The 22384-nt window shown below is 56.2% G+C and overlaps 2 protein-coding genes across 6 annotated transcripts in view; both read left to right on the top strand.

The window, feature by feature from the left end:
* Nucleotides 1-14256, top strand: part of GRIN2D (glutamate ionotropic receptor NMDA type subunit 2D) — a 38715-nt gene extending 24459 nt beyond the window's left edge. For all 5 annotated transcript variants that reach the window (XM_045440701.1, XM_045440702.1, XM_045440704.1 and 2 more), the window contains 3 exons: nt 11976-12163; nt 12386-12618; nt 12803-14256. In XM_045440701.1, the coding sequence (XP_045296657.1) occupies nt 11976-12163; nt 12386-12618; nt 12803-14149 (1768 nt within the window). In that variant the 3' untranslated portion in view covers nt 14150-14256. The remainder of the gene's footprint in view (nt 1-11975; nt 12164-12385; nt 12619-12802) is intronic.
* A 1923-nt stretch (nt 14257-16179) lies between these two features.
* Nucleotides 16180-22364, top strand: GRWD1 (glutamate rich WD repeat containing 1). The gene is made up of 7 exons (XM_045440711.1): nt 16180-16512; nt 16720-16837; nt 16991-17153; nt 19135-19348; nt 19492-19634; nt 20091-20288; nt 21395-22364. Exons 1-7 carry the CDS (start codon nt 16326-16328, stop codon nt 21710-21712), a joined length of 1341 nt encoding a protein of 446 aa, XP_045296667.1. The 5' UTR covers nt 16180-16325; the 3' UTR covers nt 21713-22364.
* Nucleotides 22365-22384: the final 20 nt, after the last annotated feature.

Here is a 22384-nt window from a genome sequence, read left to right as displayed (position 1 = left end):
TCCTTAACCTTTGTTTATGATTCCAGGAGTTTCTTCCTGCCTTTTTTTTTTCTCCCCCCTAGAGCAGAGCTGGGGAACCATACACGTAATTTAAATGTTTCTATCAGCCACACTCGAAGAAACGGGATAGTAATCTTAGTGATGTTCACCCCACTATTCCCCATATGTTCTTTCCATAGTAATATGAAAATCAATGGCCACAAAACATTAATGAGATGGGTTCTTTTTTTTTTTTTTTTTTTTTTCCGTTTGGGGGCTTTGAGGCGTGTTACACGCACAGTGCCTCTGAGTTTGGGGTCGCCACATTCCCAGTGCAAAAGAGTGACACCCGACTAGTGGCTGCCATCCTGGACAGTGTAGATCCAGAACTCTTTCGACCTCTTTTTTTTTTTTTTAAGTTTGTTTGTTTATTTATTTATTTATTTAGTAATCCCTGCATCCAAGGTGGGGCTTGAACTCACGACCCCGAGATCAAGAGCCGCGCCCTCTTTGGAGTGAGGCAGCCAAGCGCCTGTTTTTACCTCTTTTGTTGTTCCATTTTCTTCCCTTCCTTTTCCTCCTTCGTCTCCTCCTCGGCGTCCTCTGCATTTTATTTTACTTTCATTTTTATTTTTGAGAGAGACCGAGCGTCAGCGGGGGAGGGGCAGAGAGAGAGAGAGAGAGAAAAAAAAAAACACACAGAATCCGACGCAGGCTCCAGGCTCCCAGCTGTCGGCGCAGAGCCCGACGTGGGGCTCGAACTCACGAACCGTGAGATCGTGACCTGAGCCAACGGAGCCCCTCAGGGGGCCCCTCCTTTGCCGCCCTCTTGCTCCTCCTTCTCTGGAACTTGTTCCCGCTTCCTCCTCTCCTTTGCTCGCTCCACCCCCGGAGGTCATACAGGGTCTCCCCGCCCCTTAGGATCGCTGGAACGTTGGCTCCAAACTCCCTTCCCAAGAATCCTGCAAATTCCGGTGCTTCTCCGGGTCACTCTGGCTTCCAGCTCCTCTTCGCCGGATTTAATTCGCTTTCTGGAACATCTCGCCGGCCCGAGCGTATCTTCCCAGCTCCACAACCTATCGACCCAAATCGGAACCCACGCCTCCCCCGAGTCCCCAGAAAAGCGCCCCCCCCCCCCCCGCTGGCCTCTCAGATCCGAATGTCTAGGGCTGGGACCCCGCTCTCCGGAATTCGAGGCGCGCTGCCGCCCGCTGCTAGGAAGTGTTTCCTGGCCGCGTTAAAAGACGTAAAAAGAAACGGGTGAAATTAATTTTAACAGTGCGTCTTACTTAACCAGGTATAGCCAAAATATTGCAACGTGCGATCAGTATGGAAATGGTTGGGACCTTTTACATAATCCCCCCGCCCCGCACCCCGGTAAGAAGCCGGGGTGCGTTTCACACTCAGCGCGTCTCAGCTCAGACGCGCCGCGTTGAAGGGCCCAGAAGAGCCACGCGGCGCGTAGCTACCGTATTGGGCCGCCGGGCCTACATCACGTAAATGCAGATTTTCCTAGTGAACCTGAGGAACAAGCCCTGGGCCCCACCCCGAGCCCCCTGGGACTTTCTCCCTTCCTGACTCACCCCCAGGGTATCCGACCCAGCCAGCCAGCTGACTCATCACGCCCTCTGCCCTCTCCTAACCGTTCGTCCTCAGCCCCTCCCTCTAGGGAGCCCCCTGGGGATTCGAGATCCTCTCCCTCTGTTCTGCACCGCGGGGCGGTCTCCCCCGGGCTCTGCCCACCCACCCCTACTTCCGGGGGGCTTGAGGCCCCATTCCTTGGGAATCAGAGGCATTGCCTTCCTCTTGGACTTATCCAGGTATGCCCTCTTGCTGTCGGTCTCTTTCCTCGGGGATCAAGAATGCAGTGACTCAGGGGGACCCCGTGTCCAGAGAATCCACTCGGTTCCTGAGTTTCGGAGAGCAGCCCCATCTCAAAAAAAGGACCCCAAATCTATCCCACCCCTGACTTCGGACCAGGATAGACACCTGTTTTGTTTTGTTGGGTTTTGTTCACCCAAATGTCAGCCACCACCCCCGCCCCCCAACAACCCCCTCCATTGCTTGAGGCTCCAACCTGTGTCTTTTTATAATTCATCTCTGTTGTCGGGGCTGTTGTTGTTGAGACGTAACATGCACAAGCTAAGCGTGAAGCTCAAGGATTTGTCTGTGTCCCACATGCAAATGCGGACGGGCGGGCGACCACACCCAGATTAGGGTGTGGCAAATTTCCAGTCCCTCTCTGGTCACCCTAGATTGTCAGTGTAAATTAGCATTGCCTGGTTTGGGACATCCCGTAAGCAGAAGCGCACGGGGCGTATGTGGTAGCTTTTGTGTCTGGCCTGTTTTGCCCAAGCTCTGTTCTGCTGGGGAACGTTTGGATTATTTCCAGTATTCGGCCATTAGGAAGGTTCTATGAACATTCTTTTTTTTTTTTCTTAAGTTTATTTATTTTGAGAGAGAGAGAGAGAGAGAGAGTGTGTGTGTGTGTGTGTGTGTGTGTGTGTGTGTGTGTGCATGGGAGGGGCAGAGAGAGAGGGGAGAGAATCCCAAGCAGGCTCCACACTGTCAGCGCAGAGCCCCAGGTGAGGCTCTAACTCAGAAACTGTGAGGTCATGACCTGCGCTGAAACCACTTAACTCACCGCCCCCCCCCCCCCCCCCGCCGGCGCCCCCTCTGCTGGGAACATCCCTGTGGAAGTCTTTGGGGGGATGTACACATGCATTTTCTTGCGCCCAACACGCATGGGCGCAAACGACAGGGTCGTAGGGAGGTGTATGCTTAGCTTTTAAAAGATACTTCCCTGGGGCGCCGGGGTGGCTCAGCCGGTGGAGCGTCCGGCTTCGGCCCAGGTCACGATCTCACGGTTCGTGAGTTCGAACCCCGAGTCGGGCTCCGTGCTGACAGCTCGGACGGAGCCTGCTTTGGCTTCTCTCTCTCTCTCTTTCTGCCCCTCCCCTGCTTGTGCTCTGTCTCTCTCTCTCTCTCTCTCAGAAATAATAAATGAATAAACCTTATAAAGGAAGGAAGGAAGGCTGGATGCTTCTAGACATCTGCCAAAGTGGTTGGGTCAACTTCCACACCGGCAGCGCATTCCTCCGGTCCCGTATCCTTGCCAAGGCCTGGATCCTTCCCATCTCGTTTTCATTTACTCTAGTGTTTGTTCTACACCAAGTTCTGCTCTAACTCATGTAATTAGGTCATTCTCAGCTTTCTGGGGCTCCCGTTAAGTTTGTGGCCTCACAGTTCTGGAGGCTCTCGGTGCTCTGGGTTCCTTCTCAGGGCCAGGGAAGGAACTCCCCATGGCTCGTAGCTGGGCATCTTCCCGCCGTGTCTTCACGTCGTCTTCCATTTCTGTGTCTCAGTGTCCAAATTCCCCCCTTTCTGTGGGGACACCCGTCTTGTTGGATCAGGGCCCACCTTATTTTATCTTGATCACCTCTGTAAGGACCCTACCTCCAACTAAGGCAGGACTTCCATGTACAACTGTTGGGAGAGGTGACTCAACGCAGAAGACTTCATTTTTTTTTTTTTGTAATGTTTACTATTTATTTATTTTCAAGTTTATTTATTTTGAGAGAGAGAGAGAGAGCATAAGCGGGGCAGAGAGACAGGGGGAGAGACTCTCAAGCTGGCTCCATACTGTCGGAGCGGAGCCCAATGTGGGGCTCCAACTCATGAACTGTGAGATCATGACCAGAGCTGAAATCAAGGGCCAGAAGCTTAACTGACTGAACCACCTGGGCGCCCCTATTTATTTATTTATTTATTTATTTATTATTTATTTTTTTTTTTTTTTAAAGAGAGAGAGAGAGAGGGACAAAGGGTCCAAAGCAGGCTTGTGCTGACAGCCGCGAGCCCGATGCAGGGCTCGAACTCATGAACCATGAGCTCATGACCCAAACCAAAGATGGACGCTCAACCGATTGACCCACTCAGATGCCCCTCAACCCATGATATTTTAGAGGTGAAGATTATCATTCCCATTTTATAGATGAGGAAACTGAGGCATAGCAAGGTCCCACAGCTGCTGGTGGCAGCGCTCGGATTTGAACCCTGGCCATTGGATTCTGAGCCCAGCCCCTCCACCACTACACTACCTTGCCTCGGGTGGGCAGCAAAAATCCCAGAATCACCCTCTTTGTGCCCCTCCCCAGAAGCCTCTTGGACTCACAAAGAATATCTTGCATTTCTCACTGTCACCTCTCGCTCTGACTTCCTGCTTCGGCAGAATTCTTTTTCTCCCCAGTATTCCTTTCTACTCTTTTCCCCCCTTAGTTCTATTTTTATCGGAGTTAGACATCCACATAGTTTGCAGAGTCAAATACAAGATCTCTCTGGTTTTTTAACGAAAGCCAACAGTGTCCCATCTGCCTACCCTTCCCGTCTCGCCCGCCCCAGAGCAATCTGCGTTTACCTCATTTATTGTATCATTTTGCTGTTTGTATCCCTGTCTTGAAATACCGTGTTTGTATGGCTACCTCTTGATTTTTCAATTTTGGGTATTTTCCATTCACTTCTTACTATGGGAGACACATGCTCATACTCTTATTCAAATTACTCCAGCCTCCCACACTGTGATTCTGGCTAGATGAAAATGCAGTGTTTATATGTTATGACTGTGTAAATGCTCCCACAGCTGCCAGAAGTAGTAAACCATGATTACTTTCCTCTCCTACACAATTCTTTGTTTTTCCTGGAGTTAATCATTGTCTTTCTTTTTTTTTTCCCACTTGCTTAGTGGCTGAGTTTTCTTTGTTAATTCCAAATGCTCTTAACTATGTGAATCTCTTCTTCACATACTCATTTGCATCAGGTACTCCGTTAATTTCACCATACTGACAAAGCTTCCCTCGTGGCCTCTGACCTGCCCCGGCATGCTGCATAGCTACTATCCCCATCCTTTCACCGGTCCCCTGGTCACATCCTAAACCTCACTCTTCCTGGATTTTTCTCTCTTGTTCTTTTGAGCTTCCTGACAAAAGGCACATGGCGCACACGCGTGCGTGCGTGCGTGCGTGTGTAAAATTTTAGAGACACTGCATGTCGAAAACATCTTTAGTCTTGGTAGGCCTTCTGGCTGGGTATAAAATTCTGGGCTGGAGGTCATTTTCTCTCTAATTTTTTTTAATATTTATTTTTGAGAAAGAGAGAGCGAGCGAGCTAACGAGGCAGGGGAAGAAAGCAAGAGGGAGAGAATATCCAAAGCAGGCTCTGCACTGACAGCAGACAGCCCAACGCAGGGCTCGAACTCACAAACCTCGAGATCATGACCTGAGCCGAAGTCAGACACTTAGCCGGCTGAGCCACCCAGGCGCCCTTCCTCTAGAATTTTGAAGGCGTCACTCTGTTGTCTGCTAATTACCAGCGTTACTGGTAAAAAATCCAAAATCATTGTGATCCGTAAGCCTGTGTGTCACCTGTTTTTCTTCTCAGTGTGTTGACATTTCTCAGTGAGGCGTCTTCGTTCATTTTCATCGCTGGACCTCTCAAGGGTGTCCTCCTGTCATTTATTCTGGGAAACTTCCTTGATTTCTTTCAGTTGTGATTTCCCCCTTCCCTCCATTTCTCTCTGGAACTCTTATTAATTTGATATCGGGCTTCCTGAACTGTCTCTTCCTTTCATTCTCTTATTTTTTCAGCTCTTTATCTTTCCGCTCTACTTCCCGAGAGCTCTTCCTAACCTTATCTTCCACTCTTTATTCAGCTTCTCACTTCTGTGAGTATATGTTCAATTTCCAAGAACTCTTTTTTTTTTTTTTTTTAACTTTACTTATGTCTCTTCATCATCTCTAGACCCCATGTGGGGCTTGAACTAACAACCTTGAGATCAAGAGTCACATGCTCCTCCAACCGAGCCAGCCAGGTGCCCCCCCCAAGAACTCTTTTTTTTTAATCTCTGAATTTTTATACTATTTTCTCAATTTCATAGTATTATTTACAGTGTCCTATTTTATAATACGCATGGTTTGAAGTTACAGTATCTTGTCTTTTTCACATTTTCTCCTCTCTGCGTAATCTGTTTGCTCCAAGTCTCCCCCCCGCCGCCCCTTCCCATTTGTTGGGTTCCTTTCTATCTTTCTTCCTGAGGCTTTATTGATATGTAGTAATCCCTAGAAGTCTGGTCATACGTGTGTTTTTGTTTTGTTTTGTTTTTGTCTGTTCACATTTTGGAGGCAAGTCCAAAACTCTGGAAGCGGAGGGCTTGTGATTACACGAGTGGGGTTTTTGGCTATGAACGTCACTGTAGGTGATCTGCCTGGACCATTTTTGTTGGGGAATTCCCAATGTCAGTATTTTTTTTTTTCTTAGAGTGGTCGTATATATGTATGCACGTGTATATGTATCATATACATGGAGAGAAACAAGGAAAACAAATACTGAATTATCATCTCCCTTACAAAATAACCCCTAATAATATGAAAGTTAAAAGACATTCATCCATTCATCCAGTAAGGATTTTATTTATTTATTTATTTATTTATTTATTTATTTATTTAGGTTTATTTATTTATTTATTTATTTAATTAATTTTTTTTTCAACGTTTATTTATTTTTGGGACAGAGAGAGACAGAGCATGAACGGGGGAGGGGCAGAGAGAGAGAGGGAGACATAGAATCGGAAACAGGCTCCAGGCTCTGAGCCATCAGCCCAGAGCCTGACGCGGGGCTCGAACTCACGAACCGCGAGATCGTGACCTGGCTGAAGTCGGACGCTTAACCGACTGCGCCACCCAGGCGCCCCTAGGTTTATTTATTTTTATTTTGAGAGAGGGAGACAGCAGGGGAGGGGCAGAGAGAGAATCCCAAGCAGGCCCCACGCTGTCAGGACATGGGGCTCGATCTCACGAACCGTGAGACCATGACCTGAGCTAAAATCAAAGTCGGATGCCTCACCAATGGAGCCACCCAGGTGCCCCTCCAATAAGTATCTATTACATTCTTTCACCATGCTCTCTTGGACCTTCCACTCTAGTCTGGGAGACAGACACATATGTGTTCCTAGAGCATCGGTCTCCAATAGCCCTCTCTGCGATGGTAGACATGTTCTACGGGGCGCCTGGGGGCTCAGCAGTTGAGCATCCAACTCTTGACTTCGGCTGAGGTCGTGATCTCACAGTTCGTGAAAGTGAGCCCTGCGTGGGGCTCTTCGCTGACAGCAAGGGGCCTGCTTGGGATTCTCTCTCCCTCTGTCTCCGTCCCTCCCCCCCCCCCCCATAAATAAATAAGTAAATAAATAAATAAATAAATAGGGGCGCCTGGGTGGCTCGGTCAGTTGCGCATCTGACTTCCGCTCAGGTCATGATCTCGAGGTTCATGGGTTCGGGCCTCGTGTCGGGCTCTGTGTGTCTCTCTCTCAAAAATAAATAAATATGAAAAATGTTTTTAAATAAATAAAGAGAGAGAGAGAGAGAGAGAGAGAGAGGGAAATGTTCTCGACTTTTGCAGTCCAGTGTGGTAGCCTCCAATTTGCGATCGTTTGAAATGTGGTTGGTGTAACTAAGGAACTGAATTTTTCTTTTTCTTTTTCTTTCTTTCTTTATTTTAACGTTTATTTATTTTTGAGAGAGAGAGAGAGACAGAGCTTGAGTGGGGGAGGGGCAGAGAGAGAGGGAGACACAGAATCCGAAGCGGGCTCCAGGCTCTGAGCTGTCAGCACAGAGCCCGACGCGGGGTTCGAACCCACAGACCGTGAGATCATGACCTGAGCCGAAGTCGGAGGCTCAACCAACTAAGCTACCAGGTGCCCTGGAAACAAATTTTTAAACTTTAATTCCAATTTAAATTCAAATAGCCCTACCTGGCTAGCAGCTACCACCATGGACAGCACTAGAAAATTCCATCCGTACAGAGAGGTACAAGGGAATGGGCGGCCTCACATGGTTTTGGCTGGCTCACAAATGTGGGCTCACCCTACCACAAAGGGCACAGGGGCTCACAAGAAGAGAAAGGAAATGCACCCCTTGAAAAGAAATATAAAAGGGGCACCGGGGTGGCTCGGTCATTTGGGCGTCCGACTCTTGATCTTGGCTCAGGTCATGATCTCAGGGTTCATGGGTTCGAGCCCCACCTGGCACAGAGCCTGCTTGGGATTCTCTCCCTCCCTCTCTCTGCCCCTCCCCCCTCTAAATAAATAAATAAACTTAAAAAAATAAATAAAACAAGAAACACAGCTTCTCCTCCCAGCCAGCTCTGGAAGCCCATTCTGTGAAGGATGTTCAATTCCTCACCCGCATTGGGGGGGGGGGGGGGCAAAAAAAAGAAACCTCATGTCCCCTTTCCATACAGTAAGCATTATTTTTCATTCCCCTCCTATCAATTAAACTATGTGTCTATGCACACATATATATTATTAACTACCAGCCTGAATTCATTCATTCAGCCACTCTGTTAAGCACCTGTTGTGTGCCGGGTGCTGTTCCAGACCCTGTGGCTACGGCGGTGAACCAGACGGACAAGATCTGTTCCTTCACGGAATTTCAAGCCCAGTGGGAAGAGGGCGAACCATAAACTTCATAACCAAGAACATATTATAGTTACAAGGGGATGCGTGCTATGGACGAAAATAGTGCCGCGGGCGTGAGTTTCGGAGACCTAGGGAGGAGGCTACGGGTTGCGGTATTTAAGAAGGTGCTCAGACAGGTGTCTTTTGAGCCAACACTTGAAGGAAGTGAGGGGGTGGAGCCAGGCGGCTACCTGGGAGAAGACTGTTCCAGCAGAGGGAACGGCCAGTGCAAAGATCCTGAGGCAGGAGTGTGCTGGAGTGGTCCAGGAACTTCCTGTTTGCTGCCGTAGGTTCTTGTAATGCGAGGAGACCCCCGTTACTGAGTGAAGTGACGAGACAGCGGAGGCTAGTGAGCTGAGAAGGCACGGAAGCTGTGACTCAAATGTTAAGATCCCTCTGGCGATGGGGGGCAGGAATAAACAGGAAAGCAAAGAGATGCAGGGCTCCCCAATGCCCTCTCTCAAAAATGAATACACATTAAAAAATTTTTTTTCAGCGTTTATTTATTTTTGGGACAGAGAGAGACAGAGCATGAACGGGGGAGGGGCAGAGAGAGAGGGAGACACAGAATCGGAAACAGGCTCCAGGCTCTGAGCCATCAGCCCAGAGCCTGACGCGGGGCTCGAACTCACGGGCCGCGAGATCGTGACCTGGCTGAAGTCGGACGCTTAACCGACTGCGCCACCCAGGCGCCCCTCAAAAATGAATACACATTAAAATAAAATTTAAAAAAGACTGAGCAGGGTACCTGGGTGGCTCAGTTGGTTGCGCGCCCGACTTCAGCTCAGGTCATGATCTCGCGGCTCATGAGTTAAAAGCCCTGCGTCGGGCTCTGTGCTGATGGCTCAGGGCCTAGAGCCTGCTGTGGATTCTGTGTCTCCCTCTCTTTCTGCTCCTCCCCCCCACTTGTGCTCTGTCTGTCTCTCAAAATAAATAAGCATTAAAAAAGAAATTTTAGTTTTTTTAAACGACCGAGCAAAGGGGGCCCCTGGGTGGCTCAGTCAGTTAAGTGGCCGACTTCAGCTCAGGTCATGATCTTGCGTTTTGTGAGTTCAAGCCCCGAGTGGGGCTCCGCACTGATGTGTGGAGACTGCTTGGGATTCTCTCTCTCTCTCTCTCTCTGCCCCTCCCCTGCTCTCTCTCTCTCTCTCTCAATAAATAAATAAATAAACTTAAAAAGACTAAGCAAAGGATTAAAAGTGAAGGCTCTTAGATCCTCTCTTCCTGAAAGCCTCTCACACCTCCCTGCCATTGGAAGCCTTGGTTTTTGACTCTGTCCACAATGCCTCCCAGGTCTCTCCCCACCTCCTCCCCCACCTCCCCCTTCCTCCCCGCAAGGACCCCTGGAGACCTTCCTTACATTTTACCCTAGTCCTCAAGCCCCTCCCTCCATCCCCCCTCTTCAGCCTGACTCTGGAAACCTACAGTTCTTTCTACTTAGACAGGGAGGCAATTCACCTTTCGCCCCCAAGGGCATTTTCCTAAACAAAGAGAAACCTACAGGGAAATTACAGTTTGCCTACAAGGCAGTTGTGATATATATATCACAACATATATATATATATAAATATAAAGTTTCCAGATGTCAGCTGGGATCTCCCTGCCTGTTAGAATCCATATAAAACCCCATTTTCCAATCGTGGGATCTTGACTGCCCTCCCCCAGATTTCTGCTCGTCTCCAGAGCCTCAAATTATTTGCCTCCCCCCTCCCCCAAGTGTTTGCTTTGGCTGGAATCTGTTGCGGGGGGGGACGGGAGGGGATCTGCTGTCTGTCTCTCCACTTGGGGTCTGCGGACTAATTCTGCCCTTTTCTTTCATTTCTCTGCACGTACAGAGGCAGGTACACAAGGCATTGATGTGCTCATGTGTGAGGATGTGGAGAGGGCTTTACCGGAGATTTGACTCAGTTGGTTAAGCATCAGACTCTTGGTTGTTGTTTTTTTTAATTTTTTTTTTCAACGTTTATTTATTTTTGGGACAGAGAGAGACAGAGCATGAACGGGGGAGGGGCAGAGAGAGAGGGAGACACAGAATCGGAAACAGGCTCCAGGCTCTGAGCGGTCAGCCCAGAGGCCGACGCGGGGCTCGAACTCACGGACCGCGAGATCGTGACCTGGCTGAAGTCGGACGCTTAACCGACTGCGCCACCCAGGCGCCCCAGACTCTTGGTTTTGGTTCAGGCCATGATCTCGTGGTTCAGGGGTCTGGGCCCCCGCGACGGGCTCCGTGCTGACAGTGCGGAGCCTGCTTGGGATTCTCTCTCTTTCCCTTTCTCTCTGCTCCTCCCACGCTCGCTCGCTCTCTCAAAATAAATCAACATTTCAAACATTTATTTTAAATAATAAATTAATATGGAAGGGCACCTGGGTGGCTCAGTCGGCTGAGCGTCAAGGCTCTTGATTTCAGTTCAGGTCGTGATCCCAGGGTCGTGGGATCGAGCCCCGAGTCCAGCGCGGTGCGGAGCACAGAGCCTGCTTAAGATTCTCTCTCTCTCCCTCTGGCCCTCTCCCCCGCGTGCACTCTCTCTCTCTAAAATAAATTTTAAAAAATTAACATGGAGTTATGCTCTATATGGGCCTCTACGACTCTTTTCTTTTTTTTCTTTTCTTCTTCACGGATATGCCCTGGGCATCTTGATGTCAGATCATAGGCCTAGATCTTGTTTCATCGAATAGTGACACAGCGTGGACTTCTTTATCCACTCATCCATGCGATCCACAAATATTTACAGCCCCTGTGGGTGTGCCAGGAACTGTGCTGAGTCACAGCTTGGAACGTGTCCCAGCTGGGGCTCGCAGTCTCGGAGGAGAGGCTGGGGTTCATCGGATAATCACAGAAGTAGGCGGAGGGCTGCAGTTGCGAAGGAGGGGACGCTGGGCACGTGCGCCATCGTGTATTCATCCGTAAGGGGGAATTCTCTCTCCCTGCTTGTCTTCGTCTCAAGGTTTAGAAACTGGGGGCCTAGCGGGAGGAGGCACGCCAAGTAAGTAAGGTGCGCGTCTGGGCCTGCGGTTCCCATCTGAGTAATGGAGATGAGTTTCCACCTCGCAGGAGCGCTGAGAGCCTTGAACGTGTTATTACCGCCGATGGCACGGCGCCCGGCACGATACAAGCGATCGTTAGCGTTATTATGATTTGCAGGAGTCCCCTGTCTGAGCCTCAGCCCTCTGTAGAATGGAGGAGTATCCAGAACCTTCTCTGGAGGGCTGCAGTGAAGGCTGAACATAACGTTCTCCAGCACTTTCTTTGCACCAAGCCATCAACTTACCTTTGCGGCAACCGTGGAAGGGAGGTATTGATGTTGTCCCCACTTTGCAGCTCCAAACGGAGGCACCGAGAGGTGCGGTGGCTTGCTCTGGAGTTCACCACCGGTCAGGATGTGGGGCAGTTGGAGGCTATTAGGGGTGAGAGGGGGTTCCGGGAGGGCCGTGAGAGCATCTGGGTGGGACTGACCCTGCCTTTCATGCCCCCTGCCCACCCCCTCCCCAGGAAGCTGGACGCCTTCATCTATGATGCGGCTGTGCTCAACTACATGGCCCGCAAGGATGAAGGCTGCAAGCTGGTCACCATCGGCTCGGGCAAGGTCTTTGCCACGACGGGCTACGGCATCGCCCTGCACAAGGGCTCCCGCTGGAAGCGCCCGATCGACCTGGCTCTGTTGCAGTTCCTGGGGGACGGTGCGGCTGGCTGCGCACAGGGATGCCTCGGGGGTGGGGCGTGGGGGTGGGGGTGGGGGTGGGGGCCAGAGCCCTAGGTCGCGGGCGCAGGAGGGGATGAGGATCAGGACACCAGGGTCTAAGGGAGGAGAGGGCCGGGCGCCTAGACTCCTGTATCAGAGAAGAGGGTCCGAGGAGGGTGCCCCTGGAAGTTGACCCCTGCCCCCGGCCCGCTTTCTCCAGATGAGATCGAGATGCTGGAGCGGCTGTGGCTCTCCGGGATCTGCCACAACGACAAAATCGAGGTGATGAGCAGTAAGCTGGACATCGACAACATGGCGGGGGTCTTCTACATGCTGCTGGTGGCCATGGGCCTCTCCCTGCTGGTCTTCGCCTGGGAGCACCTGGTGTACTGGCGCCTGCGGCATTGCCTGGGGCCCACCCACCGCATGGACTTCCTGCTGGCCTTCTCCAGGGTACGCGGGGACAGAGGCAGGCAGGGCTGCCTCGCAGTGGGAGACACCTGGGTCGAGGTCCCGGCCGGGCGGGAGGGCTGGAGGGGAGGCGGGCGGTCCCGGGCATCTCCCCGCCGCCCTCCCCGCCCCCGCCCCCCCCCCCCCCCCCCCCCGCTGACCCTGCTTCTCTCACGACCCCCCGCAGGGCATGTACAGCTGCTGCAGCGCGGAGGCCGCCCCGCCGCCAGCCAAGCCCCCGCCGCCGCCGCAGCCGCTGCCCAGCCCCGCGTACCCGGCGGCGCGGCCCGCGCCCGGCCCGGCGCCTTTCGTGCCCCGCGAGCGCGCGGCGGTGGACCGCTGGCGCCGCGCCAAAGGTGCCGGGCCTCCGGGGGGCGCGGGCCTGGCCGACGGCTTCCACCGCTACTACGGCCCCATCGAGCCGCAGGGCCTGGGCGTGGGCGAGGCGCGCGCGGCGCCCCGGGGCGCGGCGGGGCGCCCGCTGTCCCCGCCGGCCGCGCAGCCCCCGCAGAAGCCGCCGCCCTCCTACTTCGCCATCGTGCGCGACAAGGAGCCGGCCGAGCCCCCCTCCGGCGCCTTCCCCGGCTTCCCGTCGCCGCCCGCGCCCCCCGCCTCCGCCGCCGCCGCCGCCGCCGCCGCCGCCGCCGTCGGGCCGCCGCTGTGCCGCCTGGCCTACGAGGACGAGAGCCCGCCGGCGCCCGCGCGCTGGCCGCGCTCCGACCCCGAGAGCCAGCCCCTGCTGGGGCCCGGCGCGGGCGGCGCGGGCGGCGCGGGGGGCGCGGGCGGCGGGGCCCAGGCCGCGCCACCCCCGTGCCGCGCCGCGCCGCCCCCCTGCCCCTACCTGGACCTCGAGCCGTCGCCGTCGGACTCGGAGGACTCGGAGAGCCTGGGCGGCGCGTCGCTGGGCGGCCTGGAGCCCTGGTGGTTCGCCGACTTCCCCTACCCGTACGCCGAGCGCCTCGGGCCGCCGCCCGGCCGCTACTGGTCGGTCGACAAGCTCGGGGGCTGGCGCGCCGGCAGCTGGGACTACCTGCCCCCGCGCAGCGGTCCAGCCGCCTGGCACTGCCGTCACTGCGCCAGCCTGGAGCTGCTGCCGCCGCCGCGCCATCTGAGCTGCTCGCACGACGGCCTGGACGGCGGCTGGTGGGCGCCGCCGCCCCCGCCCTGGGCCGCCGGACCCCCGCCCCGGCGCCGGGCCCGCTGCGGGTGTCCGCGGCCGCACCCTCACCGCCCGCGGGCCTCGCACCGCGCGCCCGCCGCCGCCCCGCACCACCACCGGCACCGGCGCGCCGCGGGGGGCTGGGACCTCCCGCCGCCGGCGCCCACCTCGCGCTCGCTCGAGGACCTCAGCTCGTGTCCCCGCGCCGCCCCCGCGCGCAGGCTCACCGGGCCCTCCCGCCACGCGCGCCGCTGCCCGCACGCCGCGCACTGGGGGCCGCCGCTGCCCGCCGCGCCCCACCGGAGACACCGGGGCGGGGACCTGGGTACCCGCAGGGGCTCGGCGCACTTCTCCAGCCTCGAGTCCGAGGTATGACGCGGCCCAGGGGGCCCCCGGCGCCCCCTCGGTCAGCGCAGGCCACGGCCCGAGGGGGCACGCGCAACAGACAGGACCCGCGTGGGTTGGGAAGGAAAAGTTGGACCTGGCCGGACCCCGCCTGGAGCAGCGTCCTGCGCCCCGTCGCTCTGGGGGCACCAAGAGCCGGAAGGGATTTGGCCCCCCCTCCCCCAAATCTCACCCAGCCTGAAAGGGAGGGGGTGGGGGTCTCGGAGCCCACTGGAGGTTTGTTTTTGTTTTGTTTTGTTTTTAAACCCGACAAGGGCTTTTTAACGTCACCAGATGGGGCGGGAGGTGGGGGAGGGGGTGGGGACACGCCGCGCCCGCGCCCCACCCCCACGCCCGGGGCCGTGGCCCCCACATCACTGTGCAGCTCCCCGGCCCCGGCCACGCCTCCGGGGAAGCCCGTTTTTAACCTTTCATCCATTGGGACTCAAAACTGTGAGACGCGTTCGCCAAACTGTGACCCCAGACCTTGGCCCCGCCACACAGAAACCCCTGACCCCAGACTGTGACTTCCGACCCCTAAAAATGGTCATCCGACCCCAGACTGTGACCCCTGACCCCAAACTGTGACCCGAATCCCAGACTGTGACCCTTGACGTCATACCGTGACACACCCTCCTCCTTTCCCCACCCTAGGTCGCTTTTCCCAATTTTGACCTCGGACACTCCCAACGGAAGCCCCGCCTCCCCCTGTCCTAGCGTTGATCCCAACAAACATCGGGCCAAACCCTCCCACCCTGTCGCACCTCACTACCAGCCCCACGTGCCACCAACCACACCCTCTCCAACTCCAGCCCTTATCTGTGACCCTCCCAACAAAAACCCAGCAGACACCCCCTCCCCTCCCCCCTGTCTCCAACCTCTCCCCTCCCCCTCCCCCCCCCCCCCCCCCCCCCCCCCCAAGCCTCCTTTTCCTAGATCTCCAGCCGGGTCTGGAGCTGGGTTGTGGAGGAGACGGTCTGGGAATCCACACCCACCACCAACCTCCCCTCCCACTCTCCTGTTACACATTGCAGTGTTTGGAATAAACCATGTTTTTATGCCTCCTCAGTCCAAGTGTGAGCTCCGTGTTTGTCTCAGCCCCCCTCAAACTTCCCTGGAGGAAACAGAAACCGAGAAAAGTCCCACAGAGGAAGAGAGGGCGGAAAGAAAATTGTATTCAGAACACAGACCCTGGAAGGAGATGGGAGACAAAGACCCAGAAAGGGGCTGTGAGAATAGATCCTAAGAAGAAGACTGAGATGGTGCGAGGGAGGACAGAGACCCAGAGAGAAGGCGGGACAGAGAACTCCAGAAAGATCCGGGATCAAAACACTTTAGGATTAAGTCTAGGGTCCCACTCCTATGGCCACAGACAAGGCCTCTTGCTTGATTCTTAATATCCTGTTCTTGCAAGCGAGGAGTCTAGTATATCCCAGCCAATCCACCTATCTCGAATGCCGTGAATCTCACCAATGAGAATCTATTTCTAACGTTTCATTGCCGATGAGGGATAAAGAGAGCCAAAGCGCTTGTAACGGCGGTCTCCAGAGGGCTGACTTTCTGATTAAGTGCTCGCTGACCATAGCTGCAATGTGAACGCCTGGTTAGGCAATTGACTGCCCCAAGAGGGTAGATTCAACCGACTGACTTACACATAATATCATCCTGTCTACACTAAAGCAGTTTGAAGTGAATTAAAGCCATCATAACAAGGAGGGGAGAGGAACCCGGCTTTATGGGTCCTCAGGGAGCAAAAGCCCAGTCTTCTTGCCAGTGAGAACTCTTATTTGCATACATGAATAATATAGCGGAAAGGAAGCAATGGGAGTCCAAGGTGGAAGATGGAGTCGGGGCTCAGGACTCCTCCAGTAGATGGAGAAAACTGGCTTCGTACAGAACTACAACTCCCAGGAGGCCTTGCCGCCGCTCCGCAGAAAAGCGCCGCAAAGTCACGCGAAGGGTGTACTTTCTCCGAATCCGCAAGCCTCGGTCGCTAGGCTAGGACTCTTTTTCCTTAGTTCTCCTTCACCCTCTCCCCGCCGCCCTCTCTAATTGGTGAGCTCGGAGGTTTCCAAGGCAACCGTGCCGCCGAGCAGATCTCAGAAAAAGGAAACCGCAACCCGGAAGTGACGTCCTCCCTGCGCGCCGGCGGTGAGAGGCTTCGAAGATGGCGGCGCGCAAGGGGAGGAGGCGCACGTGTGGGACCGGGGAACCCATGGAGGCCGAGTCCAGCGACGCAAGGACCGAAGGCCCGTCCCAGGTCTACTTGCCCGGGCGGGGACCGCCGCTCCGCGAAGGAGAGGAGCTTGTCATGGACGAGGAGGCTTATGTGCTGTACCACCGAGCGCAGACTGGTAGGGCCGGGCACCAGGACTCTTGGGTCCTGAGGAGGAAGGGGACTGGAATCCTGACTCCCGAGCGGGTCTGGTCCGGAGTCTTTTACTTACGAGGCACTCTGAGAGAGAAGACTGGGCTCTAAGACGGATGAAAACTTCACGCGCGAGGGGGGTGCTGAGATCTCTGTCCCGTTCTAATTTTGCGACCTCTCTTTTTATCCCGAGGCGCCCCCTGTCTTAGCTTCGACATAGTCCGGGATCATCTGGGAGACAGCCGGACAGAGCTTCCTCTTACACTTTACCTGTGCGCTGGGACCCAGGCGGAGAGCGCCCAGAGCAACAGGTGAGTGAAATCTGAGGTGTTCCTAGGACCAGGAGTCTGAACCCCCAGCTCCCTCTTCCCCAGGACCTAGAAATCGAGGTTTCCGGCTTCTCTCCCCCTTCTCTCTGAGTATCCTGGCATCCCGTGCCTCACTCACCCCACGCTTTCCCCCAGACTGATGATGCTTCGGATGCATAATCTGCATGGGACAAAACCCCCGCCATCGGAGGGCAGCGATGAGGAGGAGGAGGAGGAAGATGAAGAGGAGGAAGAGGAGCGGAAGCCTCAGCTGGAGCTGGCTATGGTGCCCCACTATGGCGGCATCAACCGAGTCCGGGTAGATACAGACCCAGGAGCCTGCTCTATATTGTCTGACCTCCAACCCCAACCCCAACCCCCTTGTCCATGCCTTCCAGCTTTTAGGAAAGTATCTGGCACGTACCTTTATATGCATCGGCTCATGTACGTCTTAGCTGCCGTCGTTATTGTCGCTATGTGCTAGAAGCAACCCGGGGCGAGTTTTTATGTTCTTTCCTCTTCTGTAAAATGGCGAAGGTTACAAAGCTGGCCTGATGGAGTTGACGTGAGGGTAAAATGGAACAGCGTACGGTTATTTCAGGTGCCCAGAGACAGCACCTGGGTGTAGTGTGACACACGTTTTGTGTTATTGCTCAGGAAACGTCCTGGGCTGTGGGGCCGCTTTCGTGCTGCTGAGTTCTGGCACCTTGCGATCGCGCTGCTGTGTGAATTACACGAGACGATGTATGAACGGCACTCGGGGCAGTGCTTGGCCCACAGCCCTTGCTGTGGGTCCCCATTATATCATTACCATGTTTTAGGCATTGTTCTATGCCCTGGGGATTTCACGGAGCAAAAGTTCTCTGGCTTCATGAAACGTAATGCTAGCGGGGGAAGGGAACGAGAAGAAGCTAAGTAAACCTGCAGTGCGTCCTCATAGAGAAGAGGAAAAGCAAGGCAAGGGAATTAGGACGTTTCTAGAGTGGGTTTGCTGTTTTAAATAGTGCGGTCAGGGTCAGGGAAGTATTTGTGATAAGGTGCCATTTGAATAGAGACTCACAGGAAGTGAGGGAGTGAACCAAAGATCTCTCTCTGTCGGGAAAGGGTTTGTAGGCAGAGGAAACACAGGTGCAAAGGCCCTGGGGCAAACGTGGCACGTTTGAGGAATTGCGAGGGAAATCGGGGAGACCAATGCCACTGCCAGAGCAAATGGACGAGAGGGAGAGTGACAGCATGTAGGGGGTTGACACAGAGGAGGTGATGGGTTGTGGAGGGCTTGTAGGCCTTATCTGTTAGGGTAAGGACTTGGCTTTACTTGGGGAGAAATTGGGAGCCGCGGGAGGGTTTAGAGCGGAGGACAGTTGGGATCGGACTTGTGTTTTAAAGAGATCCCCCTGAGTACTGTGTGGAGAATAGACCGCACGGAGGCAAGGGCAGAAGTGTAGTCCCACGGGGAGGCCATCACGCAGGGGGAAGGATGACAGGAGTAGCCAGGAGTGACGACAGTAGAGGTAGTGAGAAGGGCTTGGAAGTGATGTGGGTTTTGAGTGTAGCTATCACGGGGTGGCCGTGAGGACAAGTCAGTGAGTCCTACGGTTCAGGGCCTGAGATGGGGAGCCCCGGAGAGGAGGAGCTTGTAGACGGCGATTAGGAGCTTGGCTTTGGCCGTGTGAAGTTTGAACGGTCGGTGTCGATAGGAGTCTGGAGTCCAGAGAGGTCAGGGCTTGGGGCTACTGGAAACCTTGAGGCTGGACGGGATCTCCTAGCGAGCAGACAGAGGCAAAGAGACCCAAGGACTGAGGCCTGGGACCCACCGGCATTTACCAAGTTACAAAGACTGGTAGTCTGGGGCGCCCGGGTGGCTCAGTCGGTAGAGCATCCCAACTCTTGATTTCGGCTCGGGTCATGATCCCAGGGTCGTGGGATTCTCTCCCTCCCTCTGTCCCTCTCCCCTGCTTACGCTCTTTCTCTCTCTCAAAAAGCAAAAACAAAACAAAAAAAACGGGGTACCCCGAACACCCTTTCAGGGGTTGCTGGGGCCTCTGGAAGGAGTTTGCAGCCTCACCATCACTGCTTCCCAGTGTGGGCAGTTGTCCCAGGTACCAAGCCGGTCCTGCAGGCTGTCGTTTTCTTCCCTGCAAAGGTTTCTGGGAGCCAGGCTCCCAGCTGTGGGAGGACGGGGGTCCTGGGGACCTGCAGGTCTGTTTCTCAGGGATGCCAGGAGCTGCGGTCACCACCACCCTGAGCCTCCCGTCCCTCCTGCCTCCCTTTCCCTTCTCCCCCACCCCCGCCTCCCACAGGTGTCCTGGCTGGGCGACGAGCCGGTGGCCGCTGTGTGGTCAGAGAAGGGCCAGGTGGAGGTGTTTGCACTGCGGCGGCTGCTGCAGGTGACAGATGACCCACAGGCCCTGGCGACCTTCCTCCGGGACGAGCAGGCCCGAGTGAAGCCCATCTTTGCCTTCGCTGGCCACATGGGAGAGGGCTTTGCGCTGGACTGGTCCCCCCGTGTGTCTGGTGGGTGTCCCTGGGGTGCAGGGAGTCGGCCCTGGGTGGGGCAGGGGTGGGAGGGCGGGGGGTCTGTAGGAAGGGGTGGGTGCTGAGACTGTCGGGAGAAGAGGGGGCGCGGGGCCAGCTGGTTTCCTGACTCCTGTCTCCAGGGCGCCTGCTGACTGGTGACTGTCAGAAGAACATCCACCTCTGGACACCTGTGGACGGCGGCTCCTGGCACGTGGACCAGCGGCCATTCGTGGGCCACACGCGCTCTGTGGAGGACCTTCAGTGGTCCCCGACTGAGGACACGGTGAGGGCGGGCTGGGGGTCTGACTCCTGGGTCTTGTAAGAGGGGGGGACTGGGGCTAGATCCTAATGGGGCGGGGGGAGAACACAGAAAAAGAGGGCAGGGGTGCTTGGGGGGGCTCGGTTGGCTGAGCGTCCGGCTTCGGCTCAGGTCCTGATCTCACGGTTCGTGGGTTCGAGCCCCATGTTGGGCTTGCTGCTGTCAGCGCCGAGCCTGCTTCGGATCCTCTGTCTCCACACACACCCCCCCCCCCCCCCCCGTGCCCCTGCCCTGCTCGCTCACTTGCACGCGCGTGTGCTCTGTCTCTATCTCTGTCTCTCTCCATCTTCCTCTCCGTCTCTCCCTCTCTCTCAAAAACAAACTTCTAAAGATAAAATAAGGGTGGCCCACCACGCGTCCCCTGGTCTCCAGAGTGGGGTGGCAGGCACACCAGGGTCACTCAGACCCCGCCCTGTCCAGGTGTTCGCCTCCTGCTCAGCTGACGCCTCCATTCGCATCTGGGACATCCGGGCCGCCCCCGGCAAGGCCTGCATGCTCACCACCGCCACCGCCCACGACGGGGACGTCAACGTCATCAGCTGGAGCCGCCGGGAGCCCTTCCTGCTTAGCGGCGGGGACGACGGGGCCCTCAAGATCTGGGACCTGCGGCAGTTCAAGGTATCTCCCCAGCTGGACGTCTGGGGCCGGAGGAGCCCCTGCTCTCGGCAGCCGCTGGGATTTGCAGGCTTCTTCCCTCGGACAGTTGTCTGCACCAGAGCTGGGGAGGCCTGTCGAGGTGGGGTGCAGAGGAGGAAACAGGCCCGGGGGGGAAGGCTGTGGCTGGCGTGGGGTCGCTCGTTCCACCGGCTGGAGAGGTGATGGGGGACAGAAGGGGCCGGGTGGCCGCAGAGGCCGCGATTCCCATCTACCTGCCTGGGGCGCAGCGCGGTGGGCCGTGTGGCTCGGGACTTCAGAGCCGCGAGGAGTTGTAGACTCGTGGTTAGTGGGTTCTGTGGAATCCACTGAGAATGGGAGCCCAGATTGATCGTTACGGGGGAGGAATCTGAGGTACAGAAAGGACGGGAGCGGATAGGACATTACCACCCAGCCGAGGATTGGCTTCGTAGAGCCGAGAGGGGCTCTGGGCAGGAGAAACGGTCTCCGGCTTCCCTGTGGACGGAGCCGGCACTTGGCGTGGCGCTGTGCCTGCCCGGGACCACCAGGACGGAGTCTTTGTTCCCCTCCTGTAGAGCCAGCCCTGAGGAAGCTTCTAGAAGCGGGCTCCGGCCCCCGAGGACAGTGCGTGGCCAAGTTGATTGGCCACTGGGACTTCGGAACCACTTCTCCGATTTAGAATTCCCTTTGCTTCGGCATACCGCACAAGTGCTGTTTTTCTCTTCATCGGCTGCCTCCGGAGCCTGGGAGCCATGCTTCCGCCTCCTTTAAGGCCTTTGTGGAATCAGCAGGGGGAGCGCTTTGAGAACCCTCCTCTTTTATAGGAGGGGAAACTGAGGCGTGCCCAGGGAGGACCGAGGCCGGGGATCTTGTGAGCTGGAGCTCGGAGGGGGTTCTTGGCAGGGGAAACCACAGCTCCCGGCAGCCCCTGAGACACTACGTCTTTATTACCGGTTCTGCTTTGCCCTCTGTCCCTTTCGGGGAATCTGGGAGTCCAGGGGAGGAGCCCGGGTGCACCCCTCCAGCGGGAGAGCGGTGAGGGCTCGGCCTGGGTCGCCCTGGGAGTCAGGCCGAGGTGCTCAGAGCCCCCGACTCCCTTCTTCCTGTAGTCTGGCTCCCCAGTGGCCACCTTCAAGCAGCACGTGGCCCCCGTGACCTCTGTCGAGTGGCACCCCCAGGACAGCGGGGTCTTTGCAGCCTCGGGCGCGGACAACCAGATCACGCAGTGGGACCTGGCCGTGGAACGGGACCCCGAGGCCGGCGACGCGGAGACGGACCCCGCGCTGGCGGACCTTCCCCAGCAGCTCCTGTTCGTGCACCAGGGCGAGACCGACCTGAAGGAGCTGCACTGGCACCCACAGTGCCCCGGGGTCCTGGTCAGCACCGCCCTGTCGGGCTTCACCGTCTTCCGCACCATCAGCGTCTGAGGAGGCCCGCCGTGCCTTCGCCTGGGGACCGGGGTCGAAGTCGGTTCCGCTGGAAGGGACGCGTTCGGATCGGTGCACCAGCCCTCCTCCGAGAGAAGGACCCGGTTGGGCCCGTTAGCTGCCATGATGGATTCCGTTTGACTCGCTGTTCTTGGAGAGGACTCGCTTTGGTCCCGTGACCCCTCTTGCCAAAGGCTGTGCTTTGACCCGTGACTCTCAAAATAACCACTTGGTTTGCTCCGGTGACCCTTGGGGCAAAAGACTCGGTTTTGACTGGTGACCCCTCCCACCGGAAGACTTGGTTTCGCCCTGTGACCCCCTCCGTCCCCCACCTGTCGGAGGACTCTGGCCCGCTGCCCAGGTGAGCCTGGTGTGGCCTCGTGTTGCTGTGGACGCTGTGAGCCGCGGACCCGGTCTCGGCCGCGGGTCTCCCCCGGGGGAGCTCGGGCACTTTACGATGGGTGGGCCACATCTGAGGGGTGGGTTCCTCTAGCAGAATCCGGTCTGGCTCTTTGTTTTCCTGCCATCAGAGTTCGGCCAGGACGTCCCAGCAGGGGACTGTGTGGGTCCTCCCTCCCTCCTGCATCCAAGGCGGGCGCTATGCAGGAAGGAAGGTCAGGGGCTCCTGAGGCAATAAAGGACCAGAATGAGACTCATCCTGCTGGCTCCTCC

The sequence above is a fragment of the Leopardus geoffroyi genome, chromosome E2, assembly GCF_018350155.1.
Source record: "Leopardus geoffroyi isolate Oge1 chromosome E2, O.geoffroyi_Oge1_pat1.0, whole genome shotgun sequence".
NCBI classification, from domain to species: Eukaryota; Metazoa; Chordata; class Mammalia; order Carnivora; family Felidae; genus Leopardus; species Leopardus geoffroyi.
The sequence above is the reverse complement of the archived record's forward strand: the minus strand, read 5'-3'. Positions and strand labels throughout refer to the sequence as shown.

Bases quoted from the DNA above. Each gene is read 5' to 3' on its own strand.
- GRWD1 (XM_045440711.1), top strand. From the start codon at position 16,326: ATGGCGGCGCGCAAGGGGAGGAGGCGCACGTGTGGGACCGGGGAACCC. The intron at 19,635-20,090 runs GTGAGGGCGGGC...CGCCCTGTCCAG, and splicing joins GGTCCCCGACTGAGGACACG to GTGTTCGCCTCCTGCTCAGC. The intron at 20,289-21,394 runs GTATCTCCCCAG...TTCTTCCTGTAG, and splicing joins GGGACCTGCGGCAGTTCAAG to TCTGGCTCCCCAGTGGCCAC.